We start from the raw sequence: 23,705 nt of genomic DNA on the forward strand, positions 1-23,705 counted from the left end.
GCGGCTCAAGCGAGTCATTGCGCTTGGTTGCTCAGAGCCAGGATGAATCTTTAAGAGGCCTCAGAGAGGAGCAGAGTGTGGCCTCCAGCAGGATGAATCCTGATGGATGCCGCACCATTTCATCTTCCTGCAACTGCAATGGAACTGGCAGCTGTTCTCATTCTGGCCACTGTACAGCAGGGAGCACATCAGGTTTCATATGGAGACTGATGGGCAAAAGGTCCCCCTCCACCTGGGCTGCTGGGAGTTCTTGCCCCCTTCAGTGCTCCTGTACTTTCTCCTGTGCGGTTATGAACTCCCGGCTGCCAAACATCAACTGGAGAAGGGGAATTGTGGGTTTGCCAAATGTCCTTTTGGAGTTCCCAAAAGGCCAGGGGGGGAGTGCCGCTACAGGAATTGTGGACACAAAATTCCTTGTGGAGTCCTGAAGATCCCATGACTGCCTAGCTGCGGAATCCAACGGGCTGCAAGATCCGCAGAGGAGGAGACAGCAACAAACTATCAAGTGGGAAATCCTGCTGGTTCTGACTGCAGCAAAGCTGGCTGTGAACCACCAACTGTGGGACTTGGCTCTCGTGACCAGTGTTCCCTTTAGCGAACTCACACTTTGTTAGCCTCCAGCTCACACATTTTTGTCCTAGCTCAGGAAAGATGGCCCCAGAGCAAACTAATTTATTGCAACAGCTCACAACTTTAATACCAGTAGCTCACAAAGTGGGATTTTTGCTCACAAGACTCCACAGCTCAGAGGGAGTATTGCTCATGACCACTCTAGGAATCAAAGGCTCCACAAGCTGCCTGGGCACTGTACCCACTGCCAACTGTGTAAGATGAGCAGTTCGGCATCCGGTCAGAAAAATCACAGAAAAACTGCCACCAACAGCTTGAAGTGCCAAGACATTGTGCCCCAACTAGGTGCCAGGAAGGTCACCACTACCAGAGGGGCTCCTCCATCTGAGAAGATGGCTGATGTCCAAAAGCACCCCCTGCAGCACTACCTGCAAGGAAGAGTCCAGACAAATACTGCAGCAGAATCCAAGAGAGCAGAACATGATCCATGATGGTGATTTTCAGCAGTAGGAGGAAATGATGTAGCTCCCACCAAAGCTGGCACAGAATGCTTGATGCCTGCCTGCCCACTGGGGGAGCATGGGAAGGCATCCAGTTCCCACTCACTGCATGGACAGTTACCTTCACCACTTCATCCTTGTGTGCTTGGAGGTACTGTAAGCGATCCTGGTACATCTTCTGCTGCTTGTGGCCACGCCAGTGAGCCTGAAGTCAAAAAGAGAGCAAGTCGTTTTGCAACTTCCTGCACAACCCAGTTTATATTGCCAGGCCACCACCCAGGTTACATTCTAGGCCTCCATTCCCAAATTGTGTTTTTGTTTGTGCCCAAAACCATCTGCAAGGTACACAGGAGAACACTCCGTGAGAGCTTTAACTAATATATATTGAAAACAATATTTTAAATCACAATATTTCCACATTAATTGAAATTATTTTACAGTCCCTTTCAAAGGAAGCGAAGGACAAAGAGAAATGTGGAGCCGTGCTTCATCCCTGGAGATAAGCAAAGGAGAGCCAAATGGAAACTGTATCCCTTGGTGAGCTGCCTGAAGGAGGATTCTCTGAAAGTAGACAGAAGCAGCAGCCCAGTTAAAGCAGCCACACCAGTTTGGGAACTGCAATCACACTTGCATTGGTGAACTGGACTTCAGGAAGTCCTACAAACGAAGAAAAACATTGAATATTGTAAAATGGACTGTGAAATAATTTCAAATTAACGTGGAAATATTGTGATTTAAAATATTGTTTTCAATATATATTAGTTAAAGCTCTCACGGAGTGTTCTCCTATATACCTTACTCATACCCGTGAGCTCTCTGGTTTCACAAAACCATCTGCAGGCTGAGAAATGCCTGGCAGGGGAAAGAGAGATGCAGGAACCCATACAAAGCCAGAAACATCGGCAAATGCAATCAGGGCAAGCTCAAACTGCTGCAGGAATCCAGGCAATTTCAGAAGGCCTCAGACCCACAACAAAATCAGAGTAGCCAGTCCAAGGTCAATCAGATGTTCCTGCCCAGTGATATTCCGCTACTGGGAGGGCCAGGCCTAATGGAGCCAAAGGTGTCTATGTGCCAATGCCCAGCACTTGGGCAATAAGAAGGAAGAGTTGGAGCTTCAGATGTAGACAGGAGGATATGATTTAGTGGGCATTACAGAGACTTGGTAGGGTGATTCCCATGACTGGAAGGTAGTAGTGGACAGTTGTTCAAGAAAAACAGAGCAGAGGCAGAGCGGCACTGCACGTGAGGAGAGGGTGTGTTTGCCAGGACATACAGGAGAAGGGGCACAGGCAGCCCAATGGGAAGTATCCAGGGTGAGGATAAGGGAAGGAAGGACAAACAGTACTGTGGCTGGAGTCTGCCACAGGCCTCCTGACCAGGATGAGGAGGTGGGTGCTGCCCTCCTTGAACAGCTGGACAGGGCATCCAAACAACATGACTTGGCAGTTATGGGTGACTTCAACTTTGCTGAGGTGTGCTGGGAGACAAACTGTAAACCATCTACAGTAACTCATGTTCCTGACCTGTCTGGCCAACAACTCCCTTCATCCAAAGGCAGAGGAACCTATGAGGAGCTCAGCCATACTTGACTCCAACAGGCAAAAGAGGGCAGATGGAGGGGAGGTGGTGGGGAACTCAGGGGGAAGGGACCATGTCCTGCTAGAACTCCTTTTGCTGTGGGGGACCAAGGAAGTTTACGGCTACAAGTGTGTCAGATTTCAGTAGGGCAAGGACATATCTCTAAAGAAGAGTATCTGCGGGTTGCTATGCATTGTAGGTCAGCCATCAGAGAGGCCAAAACTCAAAGTGAGCTAAAGCTGGCCAGGGAGGCTCCATACAACAAGAAAATCTTTTTCAGATAAAAGAGGCAATCAGCCCACTTTGAGGTAAAAATGGAGAAAACAGAAATGCTTAATGCCAATTTTGCTTCAATTTCTTCCCTGGAGATCAGGCTTATTTGGAGATGGCAGTAGGCAAGGCACAGCATCCAGGCTGCTGGTTGACATGGACAGAGATGTAGTTGAGAAGCACATAACTGCACTGAATGAGTCCAGATCCTCCAGGCCAGATAGCACACACCCAAGAGTGCTCAAAGAACTTTCTAGAGAGCTTGCAGAGCCTTTGTCCATCGTTTCCAGAACTCTTGGATGACAGGAGATGTACCACAAGACTGGAGGTGGGCAGATGTTATTCCAATTTTTAAAAAAGGGAGGAGGGATGACCCAGGAAACTACAGGCCAGTCAGTCTGATCTTTGTCTCAGAAAAGACAACAGAACAGATTTTAAAGGGATCAATCTGTGAGCACCTAAAAGACAACTTCAGAAGGGAAGTCAGCACAGATTTGTCCTCAACAGGTCCGGGAAGACCAACTTCACTTCCTTCTTCGATCAAGTGACGAGCTTACTGGATCAAGGAATGCTGTTGATGTTGTTTACCTGTATTTCAGTAAAGCTTTTGACAGAATTCCCCATGACATTCTGATGGGTAAGCAAAAGGACTGTGGACTGGACTCTAGGACAGTTAGGAGGAGAATCACACAAGGGAGGAGTCTAGTGGGGTGCCACAGAGCTTGATTATGAGCCCAGGACTTTTCAATACTGTTATAAATATTGTCATTAAATTTGCAGATACCAAATGGAGAGAAGTAGCAAACACACCAGAAGATAAGAGACAAATTCAATGAGATCTGAACATGCCGGAAAAGAGGATGGATGTGAACAAGACACAATTTAACAAGTTCAACATCTGGGTCACAAACATGAGCAACACAAATTCTGGACAGGGGACAGCAGCAGTGCATGAGAACAAGATCTTGGGGAATGGACGGACCGTAAGTTAAATATTTATATTTTTTATTCCATTTTTGTTGATTTATATCAAGGGTGTCAAACTCATTTCTTATGAGGGCAGGATCTGACATGAATGAGACCTTGTTGGGCCGGGCCATGTGTGTGCCTATTTAAGATTAGTTAGCAGAGATATAAACTTTATAAAGGACACAGACAAACACAAATATATATTTTTTAAAAAACTTAAAACATGCTTAAAATGTTAACACTCGGTTTTAAAGGTGCTTTCTTTGTATTTCCCCCATGGATCCAGAAAACTGGGCAAAGGAAGCTCTGGCTCTTCCCTTCCTTTCTCAGGGGACTGGTGGGGGAGGAGCCAAGGCGTGGCTCGGTAGCTCTGCCGTGATTGAGAGAGCCTGGAAAAACAAGCTCTGCCTCCCTCCCTTCCTCCGCAAGGGAGGAGCCTCAGCCTGTGGAGAAAATAGAGGTTTTGCTCTGTAGCTCCTGCTTGATTGAACAAGCCTTGCAAAAAGAAGCAAGAGAGAGGGCGAAAAAAGTAGATGAGAGCCAGTTGCTCAGGCTTGATAAGAGCCCTCTGGGGGGGCCTGATTCTGCCCCTGGGCCGCATGTTTGACACCCTTGGTTTATATTCTGCCCTCCCTGTGAGCAGGCACAGGGTCAATTATATCAAATAAAGTACAATAAATAGTGAATTAAAACAGTTAAATTTAAAACAGATAACTGGCTAAAAATATGAGCAGCCAGTGTGATGTAATGACAAAAAAGGCTAATGTGACCTTGGGGTGTATCCACAAAGGCATAACATCCAAATTGCAAGATGTCCTAGTCCTGCTGTATGCTGCATTGGTCAGGCCACGCCCGGAGTCTTGTGTGCAGTTCCGAAGGCCTCCCTTCAAGAAGGAGGTGGACAGAATGGAGCAGGTGCAGAGGAGAGCTATGAGAATGATCAGGGAAAAGGAAAAGGAAAAGCTGAGGACTTGGGAATGTTCAGTCTGGAGAAGAGGAGGATGAGGGGGGAATGAGATTGCTCTCTGTAAGCATTTGAAGGGCTGTCCCTTAGAGGAGGGCAGAGAGCTGTTCCTGTTGGCAGCAGAGGAGAGAACTCGCAATAATTGGCAGGAAGGTTCTGGCCACATATGAGGGAAAGTATTTCTTCAACAGTGGAATCGCCTACTGAGGGAGGCGCTGAGCTCCCCCTCACTGGCAGTCTTTCGGCAGCAGCTGAACAAACTCTTGTCAGGGATGGTCTAGGCTGATCCTGAATTGATGGCCTCTATGGCCCCTTCCAACCCGTGCTGTGCACCTCCCCCTGCCCTTCCTTCTGCAAACTCTTCTCCTCTGACTGGCTTCTTGGCTCACTGAGAACCACACACACCACCCCAGCTCTGCAGAAGAACTGTGGGATACAAACCCATACCTGGATACACGTGATGGCAGGAACCTGCTTCTTCAAGAAATGCATCCTGGCATTAAACTCCTGGCGAATGAGGTAGCCACGGCAGCAGGCCTGCAGCTTGGTGATCAGGTTTTCATTGGCCAACCAGAGCTGCTCCCGGTTGTAGGCAGCTGTGACTGCTGAGATAGAGCTCTGGATGGCGGTTGTCAGAAGAACACCAAGAGAAAAAACACAAGTCCCATGTCAAGCTGAAATGCAAATCCTCTTTCACAAGACATGACAGATCTGCTCTTGAGCCCTCAGGCTGACAGCAGCCACCACTCAGAAGTTTTCCAGTTTTATTTCACTCCATACAACAGTCAGCAGCACTCAAAGCTACATACTAAGCTCTTAAGATATGCCAGTGACTGCAAAACAAAACTCTGGTTTCTTTCAGGTCAAAACAGTAGTAATGCAGACTGGGAATAACCAGGGAATAACCAACAGGCTGAATTCAAACAGTCAGTAACCACAACCAACTTCTCCTTCTTACAGCGCTGCTGAAGATGCAACGGGCTCTAGCAGTGCGGAGGCAAAATGGGGCACCTACCTGGATGTCCTCCCGGGAGAGCTGAGTGTTATTCTGCATAAATCCCTCGGGTTCTTCCCAACGCCCTTCTTTGGTTCGCAAGTTATGATAATAATGGTAGCCTCCCTTCACCCAGTGCTTCGCCCACTCGCTGCCGTTGTTCCCTGGAAGAAGCAGGATGGGATCCTGACCCCGGAGCTGGCCCAAGCGGCCCAAGCCTGGACCAGAAGCAGCAAGACTCCCCACCCCCACCCCCGAGCCTCTGACCTGGCTAGCCAAACCAGCTCTGATTGCCTTCTCGGGCTCAGTCCCTCCTCACCTGCCACCAATTTTGCCCGTTTGAGTTCTGCCAGTTCCCGCTGGTATGCTTCTGCACATTCTGGAGTCACTCCATACAGTCCAACATCAGCCGAACGCAGGAAACCAAGGGTCTTCCCAATATCGCCCTCGTCCACAGCCTCATTAATGGCCAAGATTCCTAAGGAAACTTGGATGAAAGACAAGAGAAGCTTTGTTATCCCAGCATGGATAAGCTGACTGGAACAGGAGAAAAATAAATCTCGGGAATTTTCTGGACACAGCTCTGTGAGCAACCACTTAAACCACAAAACCATCAGTGGAAAAATTTACAACCCAATTATGTCCTCTACCTTTCCCACAATATTTGAATCAGTTCTCTTTGAAAGAATAGCCTCTTGGGTCATCTCAATCAGAATGCTCTCATGAGTACTGACTTTTGATAAACACAAAGTTCCAGGAAAGAAGAATGGCGGCAGTTTCATCACCATGAACAACACAAATGACATGTCTGATACTCTGGACTTCCCCAGGCAAGAGAGATCTGCCTCTTGCTAGTGGCTCCATCTTCACATCCGGCACAGCATCACGGTACCTTCAGCCAGAAGCAGAAATGGACAGAGCTACCTGAGCCACAAGCAGCTGAAATCTGCAAAAGCAGGCTTACACTGTTGTGCTTCTTCTGAATCCCGGTTTGACTGATGAATCCCACCCTGAATTTCATCCAACCAGAGGACAGCAGTTTCATCCAGAGTTTCCTGAAGGCAAAACAAAGAAATATTAGCTGTCAACACTGAAAGTGATAGAGGGGTAATAACTCACATAGAGAAACAGCAAGAGACTTTTCTCATTTCTACATAGCAATGGCTTCCAATACAGAGAAGTGTTGGAAATACCTTTATGGCCAGAGGGTACTGCAGCATTAATGTCCTTCCCAAATGCAGCTCACCTACAGAGCTGCAGAGAAGAGAACAAAAGGTGCCCAGCTGGTGCTCGAGAGCAGATCCCTTTGGTGCTCGAGAGCAGCGGTCCCCAACCTTTTTGGCACCAGGGACCGGTTTTGTGGAAGACAATTTTTCCAGGGACTGGAGGGTGGGACAATGGTTTCAGGATGATACAATTGTGCACTTTATTTCTATTAGTTGGTGTGGTGGTTGTTTGCAGACTCTTATCTGGGAGAACCGGGTTTGATTTTCCACTGCTCCACTTGCAGCCGCTGGAATAGCCTTGGGGACCCCTGTTCTAGAGGACCAACAAACAGGGCAGTGACTGAGGCCTCCAATGACACCTTGTCTCAGCAGAGGCATTCAGAGGTTTACTGCCTCCAGGTGTGGAGGCTCCATTTGGTCACATGGCTAAATTGTTTTGAATCATGTTTTAAAGCCCTTTTAAAGACATTTATGCGTGTGTGGGCTCTGGCAGGGAGCTGAACAATTTCATTATTTACCGAGTGAAATACTTTATTTTGTCTGTCTTGAATGTATTGCTCTTCAATTTTACTGGGTGCCTCCAAATTTTAGTAGTATAGGAGAGGAAGAAAAAGCTCCCTCTATCCACTCTCTCCACCCCGTGCACAGTTTTATGGATGACCCCCTGAGCTGCCTTTTCTCTAAATGAAAAAAGCTCTGGACTCTTTAGCTGTTCCTGTTGAACCCCCAATTCTTTGTGGTTGGCCTCTGCTGCTGGAAAAACCCAGTTCTTCGGGGATATGATAAGCAGAATTGTACACAGTGCCCCCAATGGGACGCTACAGAACTGCATAGAGGAGAAACACCATTAGTTTCATTTTCAGTTCCTTTCCAGATCACCAATACCACTGGAGTTTGTCTTTTCAACAGTGCACACTAAGTCTGCATTTCCATCCAACTATCCTGAGACAACCAATAAAGGTCTTTCCCTCTCAACCTCTGCCAGTTCAGATTCCAATATATATTTAAAGTTAGGTAGTTTTGCTTGGGCAGATGGTCCGGTTAGCTCTGGAATAAGCAAAGTAATCTGCACGTCTTCTCGGAAAGCCCCCCACCCATGGTAGAGGCCACAGCCACCTTTGGTCCCACCTGAGATGCTGGGGAGAGAGGAGGGGGGCAAAGAATGCCTAGAACAGTTCCGCTTGCAGACCAGCAGGGGCATCCACAGCTACTGCCTCAGTGCAAAGTAGCTTCTGTGGTCCCATTTGCAGCAGCTTCCAACCGCTCCACCTCACTCCAGGAAGCCCCTCCTGCCATCCTGCCACAGTGAAACACAGCAAGGGTTGGCTTGGAATCCTCTGCCCGGGTCACTGGGAAAAGGCCTGCAGGCCTCATCAAGAGGAGCAGCCTTCTGCAGATTGGGAAAGATGAAGCAGCTTCACCACTGGTCCAAAGGTGGCAAGCTTTCCATGCACCGCTGCTGTTGCTGCTGTGGCTGCAGATGGACTTGCAAAAACTGTTGCAAATTTAAATTGCACAAACTGAGCTGCATCACTTGCTTTGCAAGGCATATGGGAGCAGATCAGTGCCTCCAGAACTCCAGTGGACCTCAAGGTCCCAACAAGATTTCAGCACCTCTGCCTGCCTATCCTGGCACACCTGCGGGTCTGCTTGGAGGCCCTTCCCACTCAAGTGCGGCTTCAGCCTCGGTGGCTGCTCTCTGCCCAGCATGGCCTCCAAGGTCTCATCACTTCATCTCCACCCCAAAGGAGCTGCTCATCACACCAGTGACGAGCATGGTAGAAGCCCACTTTTGTACAGATCATGAGCCCCCACCCCCAGTGAAAGCAGGATCTTGACCCACTCCCCAAGCACAGCTCTCAGCCAGCCTGAGCAACCAACGGACAGCTGAGGTTCCCTCCCCTCACCCCCTCAAGCCAAGGAAGGGGGGCTTTATGAGCAACAGGACTCAGGAAGGTTAACATTCAGCACCCCTAATGAGTGCCTACCCACCATGAGCCCAGCCTCCAGTCAGAGAGCAACCGTGGCTTTAATAACGGGGAAACCCTACAGTTGTGAGGCTGCCCAGGCAGTGCAAGCCCTCCCCCCACCCGGGGCAGGAGGGGGCCACACCAAGGGCTTGCCATCGCACACCTCAAAGGACAGAGCCATGACAGCATCCAAATGGCTAGACAGTTTTCTTTTCCTGCTCCAAGATCAGGACAGCTGTGGAAGGGGGTGGTGGGCTCTCCATGGGGAGGGGTTAGAAATTTCCAGGACATGAGAATGCTCTACCATTTTGTTCTTCTCCTTGGATGGGTACCAGCCACAAAGGACTAAACCTTTACCTTTATGACCACCTGGCAAGGGAAGAAGATATTGGATTTATACTCTGCCCTTCACTCTGACTCTCAGAGCCATCACACTCTCCTTTACCTCCCCCCCCCCTCATAACAAACACCCTTTGAGGTAGGTGGGGCTGAGAGAGCTCTGACAGAAGCTGCCCTTTCAAGGACAGCTCTGTAGGGGCTATGGCTGACCCAAGGCCATTCCAGCAGCTGCAAGTGGAGGAGTGGGGAATCAAACCTGGTTCTCCAAGATAAGAGTCCATGCACTTAAGCACTACTTCACTAAACTGACTCTCTGGAGTGAAGTACTAACTCTGAAAACTAAGGTATGAAGCTTCATACAATACTAGCATTTCTTAAAGAAGCACTGTTTAGGGTAAGTATCACAAGTAGGGAGAGAAGACTGCAGGCTCTCACTTTTTCTTTGTATCCTTGCTCAGCCTGATGCTTTGAAAGACCATGCATACTCTCTTTTTTTTAAAAAATAAACTTTTTATATTTTGAATGCTCAAAAGTTGATCTCTGGACTACTCGGTTTTGCAGCGACTAAGCTCCCTGTCTGTCCCTTGAGCATGCTAGCATGAAATTATGATTGATCCTCCCTGCATGAGCTTGCAAGAGATGAGGCGACTAGGTGGAGTCTCCAGAGAGACACTTCGGCATAGAGTGCTGGACGTGCCAACTCTCTGCTCTGTTGAGTGGCAGCAGTTACTACCCTGGTTGGTTGGTTTTCTAACCCCCCAGAGAGTGAAGGAAAGGGCAGCAGTGGCACTGATCTTATCAGGACACCCACAAAGTTTTCCCTGGAACCTGAAGGAAGAGGGTGGCTTGTAAGTCCCTTCCGGCACAAACCAAATGACAACAGACACAGGAGATCCACAGTCCAGGATCGCAAGTAAAGCTGCAGTGCCCAGCAAGGGCAACAGGATAGGGAAAAAACATGGCTGCGTTTTCCTATAACTGGTGGTCATCAAGTGGTGGGCTGTGCAGTCACACGTGGGTGGGGGGTCTACACAGGCCACACACACCCCAAAAAAGAAAACACATTCCTTGAAAAGCACTTTTTAGGCCACTACTGACAGCAGAAAATTATGATTTTAAAAAATTCTCTAGAGGCTCAAAGTCAGAGGACACAACAAGTCACTCTTGTACAAACTGTTGTGCATTTTAAGAGAATGACGTACAACCTGCCTCCTTGGTGGCAAAGGGAAAACTTAGGATGAGCCTTCGCCCCAAATTCTCAAGAAGAGGCTTCTTTTAGGCCACTGATTGCAGGCCAGCCAATCGCCAGTGCTGACTATTCATACTGTGATTGTGAAATCTGCATTCCATCTAATGTATGGATTCCACAGGAGTCTCTCACATGTAATTGCTGATTAGCTTTCCTCATTCCCCTGCTCATGTGCCATGGCCTCCCTTCTCTATTGGACCTTGAGAGGCAGGTCTGTATGGCTGGACAGGACCGTATGCAAAGAAAACATTTAGTGACTATGGGGGTGGGGGAGTGGGATTGAGCACATAATAATTCAAATGCTTACCACCAATTCTGCACACCTTGGTTGCTGATGTCATTAAGTGTCATATGTAGAGTATAAGTTTCTGAACCTCCCTTATGAGATCAGTTCTAACAAGGAACATCTTGCTGTGAACATGCATCTCTTCAATAAAATCCTTGTTTGACTCAAATCAAAGAGGCTGAGTTGATGAGAGCTACACAGAACCTGACAAGTACACCCAGCAGCGGGGAGGGAACCCAAGGGAGACAGGAACATAAGAACATAAGAGAAGCCATGTTGGATCAGGCCAACGGCCCATCAAGTCCAACACTCTGTGTCACACAGTGGCAAAAAATTTTATATACACACATACACTGTGGCTAATAGCCACTAATGGACCTGTGCTCCATATTTTTATCTAAACCCCTCTTGAAGGTGGCTATACTTGTGGCCGCCACCACCTCCTGTGGCAGTGAATTCCACATGTTAATCACCCTTTGGGTGAAGAAGTACTTCCTTTTATCCGTTTTAACCTTTCTGCTCAGCAATTTCATCGAATGCCCACGAGTTCTTGTATTGTGAGAAAGGGAGAAAAGTACTTCTTTCTCTACTTTCTCCATCCCATGCATTATCTTGTAAACCTCTATCATGTCACCCCGCAGTCGACGTTTCTCCAAGCTAAAGAGTCCCAAGCGTTTCAACCTTTCTTCATAGGGAAAGTGCTCCAGCCCTTTAATCATTCTAGTTGTCCTTCTCTGGACTTTCTCCAATGCTATAATATCCTTTTCGAGGTGCGGCGACCAGAACTGCACACAGTACTCCAAATGAGACCGCACCATCGATTTATACAGGGGCATTATGATACTGGCTGATTTGTTTTCAATTCCCTTCCTAATAATTCCCAGCATGGCGTTGGCCTTTTTTATTGCAGACGCACACTGTCTTGACATTTTCAGTGAGTTATCTACCACGACCCCAAGATCTCTCTCTTGGTCAGTCTCTGCCAGTTCACACCCCATCAACTTGTATTTGTAGCTGGGATTCTTGGCCCCAATGTGCATTACTTTGCACTTGGCCACATTGAACCGCATCTGCCACGTTGATGCCCACTCACCCAGCCTCAACAGATCCCTTTGGAGTTCCTCACAATCCTCTCTGGTTCTCACCACCCTGAACAATTTAGTGTCATCCGCAAACTTGGCCACTTCACTGCTCACTCCCAACTCTAAATCATTTATGAACAAGTTAAAGAGCATGGGACCCAGTACCGAGCCCTGCGGCACCCCACTGCTTACCGTCCTCCACTGCGAAGACAGCCCATTTATACTGACTCTCTGCTTCCTATTACTAAGCCAGTTTTTGATCCACAAGAGGACCTGTCCTTTTACTCCATGACTCTCAAGTTTTCTAAGGAGCCTTTGATGAGGAACTTTATCAAAACCTTTCTGGAAGTCAAGGTAAACAACATCTATCGGGTCGCCTTTGTCCACATGTTTGTTCACCCCCTCAAAGAAATGTAACAGGTTAGTGAGGCAAGATCTTCCCTTGCAGAACCCATGCTGAGTCTTCCTCAATAACCCGTGTTCATCAATGTGCCTACTCATTCTGTCCTTGATAATGGTTTCTACCAACTTTCCCGGTATTGAAGTCAGACTGACTGGCCTGTAATTTCCCGGATCTCCTCTGGAACCCTTTTTAAAGATGGGGGTGACATTTGCTACCTTCCAGTCCTCAGGAACGGAGGCAGATTTCAATGAAAGATTACAGATTTTTGTTAGAAGATCCACAAGTTCAACTTTGAGTTCTTTCAGAACTCTCGGATGTATGCCATCCGGACCCGGTGACTTATTAGTTTTTAATTTGTCTATCAGTTGTAGGACCTCCTCTTTTGTCACCTCAATCTGACTCAGGTCTTTCAACACCCCTTCCAAAATTAGTGGTTCTGGGGCAGGCAAAAAGTTCTCGTCTTCCACAGTGAAGACGGAGGCAAAAAATTCATTTAGCTTCTCAGCCATTTCCCTATCCTCCTTCATTAATCCTTTTACCCCATGGTCATCCAAGGGCCCCACTGCCTCCCTGGCTGGTTTCCTACTTCTAATAGAGTAGTTTCCTACTTCTCTAATGAGGAGAGCACCTCATGCTGGCAGTCCACTCAGCAGCTGGCCTGAATGCACCAAGACCCCTGCACAGACACCATGATGATGCGTGTTTCGCCCTTTTCTCCATGGGAGTGGGCTTTAAAAACAGGAAATAAGCTGGCAGTCTACTTTCCTGGGGCTCTGGTGCCAGACCAGGCATCTCTTCCCTAAATCTCTCTTTGCCACTGTAACTCAGATACTTGCGCCAAAAAGCTTGGCAGCTCCAACAGTCAAAAGTTCTGCCCACAGCTTGTGATTGGGCTGTGAAACCCAAGAGAAAGATCAAACCAATGTCCCACTGGGATGTGCAGGCTGACATATATTTTTAAATAAAGTACAATAAAGACTCCACAAACCCACAAATGTTTGTTCCTGACTGCTCCTATCCAAAATAAAGCATTCTTAGAAGGCCAGAGCAGTAATAGCTAGTGGTTATGTTATGCTTTTTATTTTTGTCTTTTGCCTGGTGATTTGAGCTAAGCCTTTCTTGGATCCCTAATAAGATCTATTCTTATATCCAAATCCCTTTAGTTAGTGTCTATGTTCTCAAATTAAATTGTTCCCTGTGACTCTGAAATATTTGCTAGTTTTTTGCTTTGAACTTTCAACACACACAAAAATCTCTTCTTTGAGCTGTGACGAAAGGTAGAGACAGGATTAGTCTCTCCTGTCAAAACTTTTTGCGGTACAATTAACACCTGAATTCATCCATCCCTGCATAGGTGGTGACCCCACCTGTGTTCCCCCCAAACTTTTCCAAGTTCCCTTTTCCCTTCCCCCTTGACTCAAGGTCAGACCCCTCCCCAGAGCCACCTGCAGGGGCAAACTGTAGCTCAGGGGAAGGGGAGGGAAGGCTGGATTTAAATGAACCCAAGAGTGAAAGGGTTAACCACCGCTTCACACCTACCAGGCCACAGTCCTGATTTAAGCACCCCAGCAGTTCCCTTAATATCTTTTACAGCAGAGAACAAAAACAGCCAAAGAATTACTTCTGCTATGTAAAAAGTATGGTTCCTCCAACATAGCTGACTCATTTAAAAAATACTAACCTTAAAAGACAAAATGTCCACTGAACAGCTTTTCAAGTGAGGTCTATGTCCCTAAGACAAACGAATGGATTTCTAAACATTCCTGTGATTTCCCAGTTTTGGTTGTACAAAACTGGACGATGACAGCCCTGCCCTGGATAGGCCAGATGCAAGCCCCACCTTCTCCTCAGATCTCAGAAGCTCAGCAGGGGCAACTCTGGCAAAGTGCCTGGATGAGAGATCTCCGTGGAATATCAGTCGGAGGCAGGGGCAGGCTTCATTCAGCCACCTCTCTGAATATCCTCCCTGCCACCAGAGGTTGCCATGACTTCCAGGTGCAACAAACACTCACACGCATCCACCCACCCACACATAAAAAGACAAAGAATATAAAGAATACAAAAAACAGAACCAAAACCCTGGACAATGACCTCCAATCAGTACTCTTAGGAGCTGCCAGTCTTGCAGACCTCATACAGTCAGTCCCTTTAGCACACCTGATCTTCCCCTCCTCGCCCTTTGCTAAGTGCTGCCCCTGAAGAGCAGCCCAGGAGCTGCAGAGGAAGGAGTCAAGGCACCCTGGGCAAAGAGGTGGTTACCGTGAAGCCATGCCCTGCTGCTTCCTGGGAGGGCCCTCTGGCTTGCCACTTCCAGGCACTGCAGCCTCTTTTAACTCCTGCCAAGGTCAGTCAAGATTGGTGCAACCACCCCACTCACCTGAGCCTTCTCCCTCTTAGCGCGAAGCAGCACATCTTGGTAATGCTGTGCGACTCTGGGAGTCACCCCCTCCAGTTTTGCAGCAGGGATCTGCAGCGCTTGCAGCGTTTTTTGAGCATCTCCCTCATCCAAAGCCTCATTGATGAGTCCAATGGCTAAAATTCCTGGAACAAACAAGACAAACAAGAACGGCATCTAGCTAGCAAAGAGAGGGGAAAATCCAGCTTTCCAAAAAGCAGAGCTGGTCCCACGGAAGAAGGGCACTGCAGCTCCCACAGCAAATCCTTTTTGGCTTGCAGAGCGGCGGCAGCAATACAACACGAGGTCACCGAGAGCCTCCAGGGTTTCTTCACAGGCATCTTATTGTCAGGAAAAGGAGAGAACTGGGAAGCTCCTCCTGCCACACAGCTGGGCAGGGCATGGTTGGGGGATCTGCCCATTGGGCAGCAGCGACAGCTGAAAATTAATTTACAGAAATCCCACCCAGGAAGCAAGCCAGGGCCGGGGGGGAGGGGGCGGGAATGGTAATTTTTCCTCCACTGTAGAGAATTTACGCTGCGGCTGTGTCTATTAGACTTTAGGCCGCTACAACAGGCTGCCCCTGCAGAAGGGAAGGAAGATGAACCTTCCTGAAAGAAGTTAGGGGGAAGGAGCCTCCAAAGTTACTGGGACATGAAGGTTCCTGTATTAAGTCAAAGACAGACAAAAGTTGAATCCAGCTGGGACTTTCCATTCTGCAATACTGACTTTCTGGAGAGCACCCAGTAAGGAGGAGCGCAGGACAGCCCGCAGGGCATCGTGGGAAGAAAAGAGCCAGATGGAGGCCCACCCTCTGGTGGCCTTCTGTGCCATGCAGATGCCACTGCCGCTCTACGAGGAGGCCAACTGCAAACCGGCCAACCCACAGCTGGGGCCACAAAATAAAATTCAGGAGCTCTGAAAAATGGCTCTACAAGTCTGAACCTGATTACTCATGGATAGCTCAGAGGGGAAACTGCCCTCAAGACACCAGAGCTGGCCAGGAGAGTCCCACAAGTAGCTGTGGGCCAGTCCTTCTCCCAGCGCTTGACCATCAAAGAGTTTAGAAGCATCCTATGGTGACGACCCACGCACACACACTACTGGGCTTCAAACGGGGAAACAGTCCCAGCTCCCCATCTATAATGGCGACCTACTCTCATGTTCTTCATGCACCACGATGTTCACATGATCAACACAGGACTGGATGTCATTCCACGTGATGAACTGGGTCCCTTCATCGCGCGCCTGAGCTTTCAGCTTCAGTAGGTCATCAATATACCTGCACATCCAAGAGACAAGAAAGTCTGCCAAAGAGCTTCTGGAAACAGCACATGGCAAAGAGCCTACCAAGGGCCAAAGAACAGCCACCCCTGGCAGGACCCCGTGAACACGAGCAGCAGCACTAACCAGGGGTGGCAAAAATGCAGCAAGACCAGACCTGTGGCTTGAGCATCTCTCTTCTTCGGGACACAGCCCCTGAGGCCTCAGACAGGGGTGAGCTCAGGCCCAAGGCACCCTCTCCCCTCCCACAGCTGGTGAGCCTGCCTGTGCTCCCCCCTTCTCCAGCCCCTGCTGTTTCTGCATGGGATCCAGCCTGACAACAGGAACCGACCTCTGCGAATTTTCATCCTCAACATTGGTCAGGCCAGTCACAGGGCTGCTCAGCTGCTTCCACACCAGGCTCACATCCCCAGAGTCCAGGGCTCGGTTGATCAGGGCCACAGAAGACAGCATCTCCACGGCAACCGACAGCTCTGGATGCGTGAGGTTACCCTGCAATACGAGAGGACTGTGAGGACCACTCCTGCCACAGAAGGTGAACCTCACAAGGTGGGGAATGGGAGGAAAAGACAAACCATGTTGCTGAAGGAAGAGTCTCTGGCAACACAGCGGCTATCTCAGACCTCAAAAACACAGTTATCTATTCATTTATGGAGGATATTTCTGTGGTACCTCTTCAGAGTCCTGCTCGAGGCAGCTTACAATTAAAGCCACATCAAGCCTTTCCATCCCAATACTCATTCCTTTGATACTTCTTTGCAAATGGCAAGCATCTTTTAATTCCTTTTTATGGAGCAATAAAAAAACAAGTTGGGTTCCATGTCATTCGTTGTCGCAGCTCCAATGGAGGACTTAATGTTTCTGACTTAACACTCTACTACAGAACGGTGTTATTAACCAATGTGGTAAAATTGGCTCATTATGGTGACACTGCTGTGTGGTCCAAACCAATCAGATCTATGTTAGTACCACTCTCTCCTCAAGACACAGTTTGGGTGGACTCTAGTCATAGACCTGCTGGACTTAAAAGAAATCCTATGTTAACCACAATTTTCAAAGCATGGGACGTCCGCCATGAAAACCTGGTACCAGAACTTTCCTGATTCGCTTCCATCTCTAACCAGACTTGGTTTCCTTCCAGCTCCTCCTCTCCTATTCTTCATACATGGAAAGCAGCACATATTTCCCGAATCAAAGACGTTTCCTGCACATCAGGTCTCTTTTCAAAGCCCATAATGGAAAAGAAAACTGGTCAACCTGCAATTGGCTTCTCTACCTACAGCTGAACCTGCCTTCAGTACTCTCGATCTTCGTACAATCCACCATTCTCCACTTACGGACTCTGAAGGTTTACTTCAGTGCTCATCTTCCAACAACGAAGGCCTCATTTCTGCAATCTACGATATTTTACTCCATCTGGATAGTTCTAACACCAGATGTTGTGGCATCAAGATTGTATTCTCTCCCTATCTCCAGAAAAGTGGGCTGGAATATATTCTTCTCCCCTGTGCTCCTCATCGGTGATCAGTACTAGGCTACAAACATTTAAAATCATTAATCGTTGGTATCTCACCCCTGTCCGGATAGCTTACTCCTCGAAATCTACCTCTCCTCTTTGTTGGAAGAAGTGCAGCCAAGCAGGTATATTTGCCCACTGCTGGTGGGAATGTCCAACGATAGAAAAATTTTGGAATGACGTTCTAAACACAGAATCATAGAGTTGGAAGGGACCTCCAGGGTCAATTAGTCCAACCGCCTGCACAATGCAGGACACCCACAGATACCTACCCCAAATCCACAGGATCTTCATCGCTGCCAGATGGCCATCCAGCCTCTGTTGAAAAACCTCCAAGGAAGGAGAGCCCACCACCTCCCGAGGAAGCCTGTTCCACTGAGTTCTTCCTAATGTTGAGCCTGAAACTCTTTTGATTTAATTTCAACACATTGGTTCTGGCCCTACCTTCTGGAGCCACAGAAAACAATTCCACACCTTCCTCTATAGGACAGCCCTTCAGGTACTTGAAGATGGTGATCCTATCACCTCTCAGCCGCCTCCTCTCCAGGCTAAACATGCCCAGCTCCTTCAACCTTTCCTCATAGGACTTGGTCTCCAGACCCCTCACCATCTTCGTCGCCCCCCTCTGGACATGATTAATCATAGCACAATTTATCAGATATCAACTTAACCCTGCTCTTATCTTCTTAAATTTTTGGGACTCCCTCTCTATCCCCAGAGTGCGGCAGGAACTAATTGTTAGCTTGTTGGTAGCTGCCAAAGTGTCAATCGCTTCTTTCGGGAAGGCACCCACAGCACCGACTGTTACCACCTGGCTTTCTAAAGAATGGGAGCGTTTTATCATGGAGAAAATTCAGTCCTATCTACAGCAATCCACCTCCTCCAATTTCTCTGCTAAGTGGTTTCCTTTTATTATTTCTCAAGAAATTCCTCCTTATACCTCTTCACAAATGTCTATGCTTTATTTTTAGTCTCTGCGTTTCATGTCCTTATCTCTTTCACCTCTTTCTTGACACAGGAATGGTTCATACTGTCTTGTAATTTTGTTTGTTTGTGTGTCTGTCTGTTTTTCTACTGGTTTATTTGATGTTACTAACTGTTTATGGTTTGTCTCTTCCCCAACTTCTTCTACTGTTTCATATTTATATCTAAAACAATTACTTCTGATTAACTCCCTTAAAGGTCTCCTTTTAAATTATAATGTGCAAAGCTCTATATCTGGTTTTAGAAGTTATAATTAGAATCACTTTACAATGCTATTTGTCACATTAATTGCATTTTATAACTCTTATAAATCACTCAATCGTTTTATTCTTGTATATGTAATTATCTAAAATATCTTAATAAAATTCTTTTGGAACTTTAAAAAAAAAACCAAGCCTTTACTTGGGGTATATGGAGCATAAAAACTACCCACAAAGCAGATGCAAAGCATTTAGAAACTAATAAGATAAAATCCCTAATTAAGAGCCTGGGGGAAAAGATGCATTTTGACCTGGCACCTACAAGAAACTAAGCGCTAGAGGAAGGGGGTCCCAAGAGCAAAGTGCCATCCCAGAAATGCCCTGTCTCTAGCCACCATTTGCCTTGCCTCTGAAGGAGCGGGCACAGAGAGCAGGGCTAGAGAGGCAGATCTTGACTAGTGGGGTTTCTGAAATTTGGTCTGATCACTTTGCTTTTTAGACAGCATGGGCCTTCTGAGAGAAATACAATCCACTGGCAACCTTCCAGAAAAGTGTTCTGGCCACCATGAAGGCTTTGTCTCTGGAGAGCAATATCCTCACCAAGATGACCACAAGCCATTAGGAACACTGCCTCTGGCAACACCACAGCTAACCTTGTTCCTAAGTTCTGCTGTTTTGTCCTCACCCACAACTGCTTTAGAGTTCCACCTGATCTGAGCCCTCCAACTCTCTCCACTGGACAAACAGGACAGCCTCTACACAAAAGAATCAATGCACGCACACAGTGCTCAGAACCCAGCTGGAGAACATTTTAATCTTCCAGGACATTCCACTGCTGGCCTAAGAGTGGCAGTTCTGCTACAGAAAGGTTAAAAAGGAGATTACAACATGAGACTTCCAAACTAGAATTCATTGATATGTTCAGGAAGTGGACTCTGCAGGCATCAATACGGGACTCTGATCTCATTGCAGGTACTTTTTTCTTTTTTGTATTTCCCGCCCCTATGCACATCTCCTTGCCCTTTGCATTGTGCTTCTGTATCCTGACTCCAGGATGGTGGCCCTCCCACCTCCTGGCCTGGATATTGCAAGCATCAAGAGATCTCGCGAAGGCTCCACCTCCCTCCCTGGTGGCTGACTTGAAAAAGGCATTTGTCTCTTTACGTCACTTCTCCCTGCCAAGCTAATCAGCAGCTTGGAGAATGTGTTTAAAGTTGCTTTTTTCCATCTCTTCCTCCCTCCTCTCCCCATCTATTTTCTTCCTTCCTTCCTTCCCTCAAACATCTGACATTTATGTCTTGCGACTCTCCAACATCTGACTTTTATTCTGCGTGGCTCTTATGCTAAGCAAGTTTGGCCACCCCTGTTCTAAGGTTGCTCCACAGAGAGAGAGAAGGAAAGGCTCTTCCTATTCCTGAACTGCTTCTTCAATGAATAGAATGAAAGGAGAATCTGTCACATCTCTGCCATCCCCCAGAACTGGCCCAAGGAATTTTTACTACTAATCCCAACAGTGCACAGCCTCCTCACAAAAAACAAACAAGCCAATGATGTCAAAGATTTCAGGTTTTCACGGCTGGTAACATCATTAGGGTTTGTAGAATCTTTTGGGATCAAGTGCCGTGTTCTACTGGAGAAAGTTTTCCTTCCAGACGTTTCGTTCTCAGCTGCGGAGAACATCCTCAGTGGCGTTGCAGCCGGAGCGGGCACTCAGACCTTCTTGGCTGCTGTGCATTGAGTGGGGCCAGGGCTGCTGGAGAGCTGCTATTTCTAGGCTGGAGGGGGTGTGATGAAAGGGCAATTGGTTTGTGGATGTGCCCATTGTTTGGTGGGGCTTCCTGGAAGGGTAGTGATAAGGAAACTGGCTGTTGAATGTGACCATTGTTCTGTGTTAATTGCTGGGAAGGTTGGAAGGGGTTTGAAGATAAGGAAGATGGTTGTTGACTGTGCTGATTGTTCTGTGGAATTTGCTGGTTGTTCTGCTGGCACATCCACAAACCAATTGCCCTTTCATCACACCCCCTCCAGCCTACAAATAGCAGCTCTCCAGCAGCCCTGGCCCCACTCAATGCACAGCAGCCAAGAAGGTCTGAGTGCCTGCTCCGGCTGCAACGCCACTGAGGATGTTCTCCGCAGCTGAGAACGAAACGTCTGGAAGGAAAACTTTCTCCAGTAGAACACGGCACTTGATCCCAAAAGATTCTACAAACCCTAATGAAGCCAATGATGACTTTATTTCCTTTATTTGCCATCCATTAATGGCACCTCAAATCTCCCACTAGACACCACTGGCTCCCTCTGCATAATCACAGGGCCATATGTCCTCTTCCACGATCTCCGGCCACCAGTAGCTGTCTGAAGGCCAGAGATGCAGATGAAACACTGAGGCAAGTCTTCTCCTGCCTTCGCCATCGAGTTGGGCTAGCCCTGGACACCTTCAGCACTGCCTTCTCCACCTCTGACAAGTCTCAGAACTGCAGAACCACAGCGAAGCCAACAGAACAGCAGCCGGGGGGGGGGGGGGGGGATGTGCGCACACTTGGTAAGGGCCTCCCTTAGGTGCCCAATCCCCTGCAGACAGAGCCCTCCCCAGTCCCAGCTCCTTGGCACCTGCACTTTGACATCATCCCGCCTTTCTCCTCCCACCCGCTGTCCACAAGACCTGCTCTGGGCATGCCTGCAGCCTCCAGGGACTCACAGTAGGGCTCTGCTGCTGTAGGGTGGCCAGCTCCTTCTGGTACAGCTCAGCAGCAAAAGGATAGACTGGGGGCAGCTGGGCCTCTGGATTCATCAACTCCACAGCTGTCTTCTCGGCATCACCGTTCCGGACTGCCACGTTGATTCGTCCGACAGCTGCCAACCCTGGGAACAAGAGGAACACAAGAAAAAAGCACACTGGGAGAAGACTCCATTTCCGCAGGATGATCTAAGGACCTGACTGACAATTTTCCTCCTTCTATCACATTTTTGTCCTTCATCTGTCCATCCGTCCTCCAATTGATCTTCCCAACAGCCTTATGAGGCAAGTGAGACCGAGAGGCTGTCTGTCTGTCTCCAGATCATCCAGGGAGGAGTCTCATGGCTGAGTGAGGATGTGAGCCGCCTTCTAACCCTCCTCAGCCATGGGCCTAAAGGGAAGCTGCCCCCCAGAAGGAAGGATGTGCCCGAGGGACAGCTGCCATCTGGGACACAATGTTTTACCACCTGCTCAGCTCCCTTTCCCTCCCCTGTAGATTAGTTTGTTGTTGCCAGGCAAATTTCCTGTATTTATGTCCTGCTGCTTTCTCATATTTATTCTAAGTTGCTCTGAGTCCAGAAGGGGAGAGCATCCAAACTGACAAAGATGAGTGGCGGCTCCTTTGAGCTGTCCTCTCCAAAAGGCGTTGAGGCAGCAGGAGCCAGGCCTATTTGTGGACACAAGCAGAACTGAGGGCTTCCATGGGGAAAGGAAAGCCACCCAGGAGGTCACACACCCCACCCCACTCCACGGTGGCCTTTCCCAGGCTCTCAGCCAGGCCTGAGGTGCAGAAGGGATTCTAGCATGTCGGCCATGAAGAGCACCCAGCAACTCCCACTCACTACAGCAGGCAAAGGAAAACACTTACTGTGCTGGTACTGCTGGGCCATCCTGTTAGCCATGTCCACCCCAGCCTGTAAGTCCTCCTTCTGCAGGGGCCCGCCTCCACCCACCTGAGGTGGAGAGAAAAAGATTGCCATCCCTCATTTCCTTCCTTCCTTCCTTCCTTCCTTCCTTCCTTCCTTCCTTCCTTCCTTCCTTCCTTCCTTCCTTCCTTCCTCCCTCCCTCCCTCCCTCCCTCCCAATGAGCAATGAAAGCAGCTTGCACCCCAACCCCCAGCGCTCCTCCCAGCCTGTGGAAGTAGGTTAGGGTGGGTGCACGTGACACGCTTGAGGTCACCCAGCGAGCTTCCATGGCAGAGTCAGGATCTGAATCAGGTCCAACTCTGACATCCTCACCACCCCCCACTACCCTGCACTGGTCTCTCATCAGGGCCAGAAGCGGCAGAAGCATTTTCAAGCAGCAGCATTTGGTTCCAGCCAGGCTTTGCCAGGTGTGTGCTGCACCTGTTGCGCCCCTTCCACAAATCTGAGCAGAATTTCAGCCCTGGGAGGCACAGGCCAAGGGGAAAACGGCACAGACTACTGTGCTAAGCAGCGGGAGCTGAGAACACAGATGACAACAACAGCGCTTGCTTTCTAACTGCCCTGCCACAGTGACCACTGGCCACAGCAAGGCACCAGAGCTGCTTGAAGGGCACCCCTGCTTTCCCCTACCTCCTGCTTCTGTTGCTTGTCTCTCAGGAGCTGCTTCAAATACCAGTCCCTGTTTTCAGGCTGCAGTCCCCGGAGCCCAAGGGCTGCTGTTGACAGAGCTTCATACAAAACGGCTGCGTCTTCCTGCTCCAGAGCCAGATCGATCTTGGACAAGGCCGAGGATGCTGGAGAGAAAGGGAAGTGGTGGTGTGGGGGGGGGGGACCAGAGGTGATAAAAACTCCTTGCACAGGAAGCGGCTCTCTTTCTTGCTTTCGTTCTTTCTTTGGGATGCTGCGTGGAGGGTAATTCTGAGGTGTGGTCTGAAAGCTGTGGCCCTTAATCATGTGGTTGGCCTGGACATCTGAAGCAAGCTGGAAGGTCATGGCCACTTTGCAGAGATCTGAAACTTTTTAAACTAAAATGTCTTGTTCTATTTTGCCATCAAGTAGGACATGCATAAGAGCCCTGTGGCGAAGAGTGGTAATCGGCAGTCCTGCAGTCCAAGCTCTGCTCATGACCTGAGTTCGATCCCAGCAGAAGCTGGGTTCAGGCAGCCAGGTCAAGGTAGTCTCAGCCTTCCATCCTTCTGAGAGCTGTAAAATGAGTCCCCAGCTTGCTGGGGATAAAGTGCAGATGACTGGGGAAGGCA

General features: G+C 48.5%; 1 protein-coding gene across 1 annotated transcript in view; it reads right to left on the reverse strand.

The window, feature by feature from the left end:
• The window catches only part of IQGAP1 (IQ motif containing GTPase activating protein 1), a 121,585-nt gene that overhangs the window by 54,517 nt on the left and 43,363 nt on the right, over positions 1 to 23,705 (reverse strand). The window contains exons 10-20 of the mRNA XM_060260413.1: positions 23,077 to 23,240; positions 22,388 to 22,472; positions 21,481 to 21,644; positions 16,414 to 16,574; positions 15,956 to 16,080; positions 14,781 to 14,944; positions 6,813 to 6,903; positions 6,168 to 6,335; positions 5,870 to 6,012; positions 5,302 to 5,472; positions 1,192 to 1,275 (exon numbers count right to left, since the gene is read on the reverse strand). Coding sequence (XP_060116396.1) covers positions 1,192 to 1,275; positions 5,302 to 5,472; positions 5,870 to 6,012; positions 6,168 to 6,335; positions 6,813 to 6,903; positions 14,781 to 14,944; positions 15,956 to 16,080; positions 16,414 to 16,574; positions 21,481 to 21,644; positions 22,388 to 22,472; positions 23,077 to 23,240 — 1,520 coding nt within the window. The remainder of the gene's footprint in view (positions 1 to 1,191; positions 1,276 to 5,301; positions 5,473 to 5,869; positions 6,013 to 6,167; positions 6,336 to 6,812; positions 6,904 to 14,780; positions 14,945 to 15,955; positions 16,081 to 16,413; positions 16,575 to 21,480; positions 21,645 to 22,387; positions 22,473 to 23,076; positions 23,241 to 23,705) is intronic.

Source organism: Heteronotia binoei, chromosome 19 (genome assembly GCF_032191835.1).
Source record: "Heteronotia binoei isolate CCM8104 ecotype False Entrance Well chromosome 19, APGP_CSIRO_Hbin_v1, whole genome shotgun sequence".
NCBI lineage: Eukaryota > Metazoa > Chordata > Lepidosauria > Squamata > Gekkonidae > Heteronotia > Heteronotia binoei.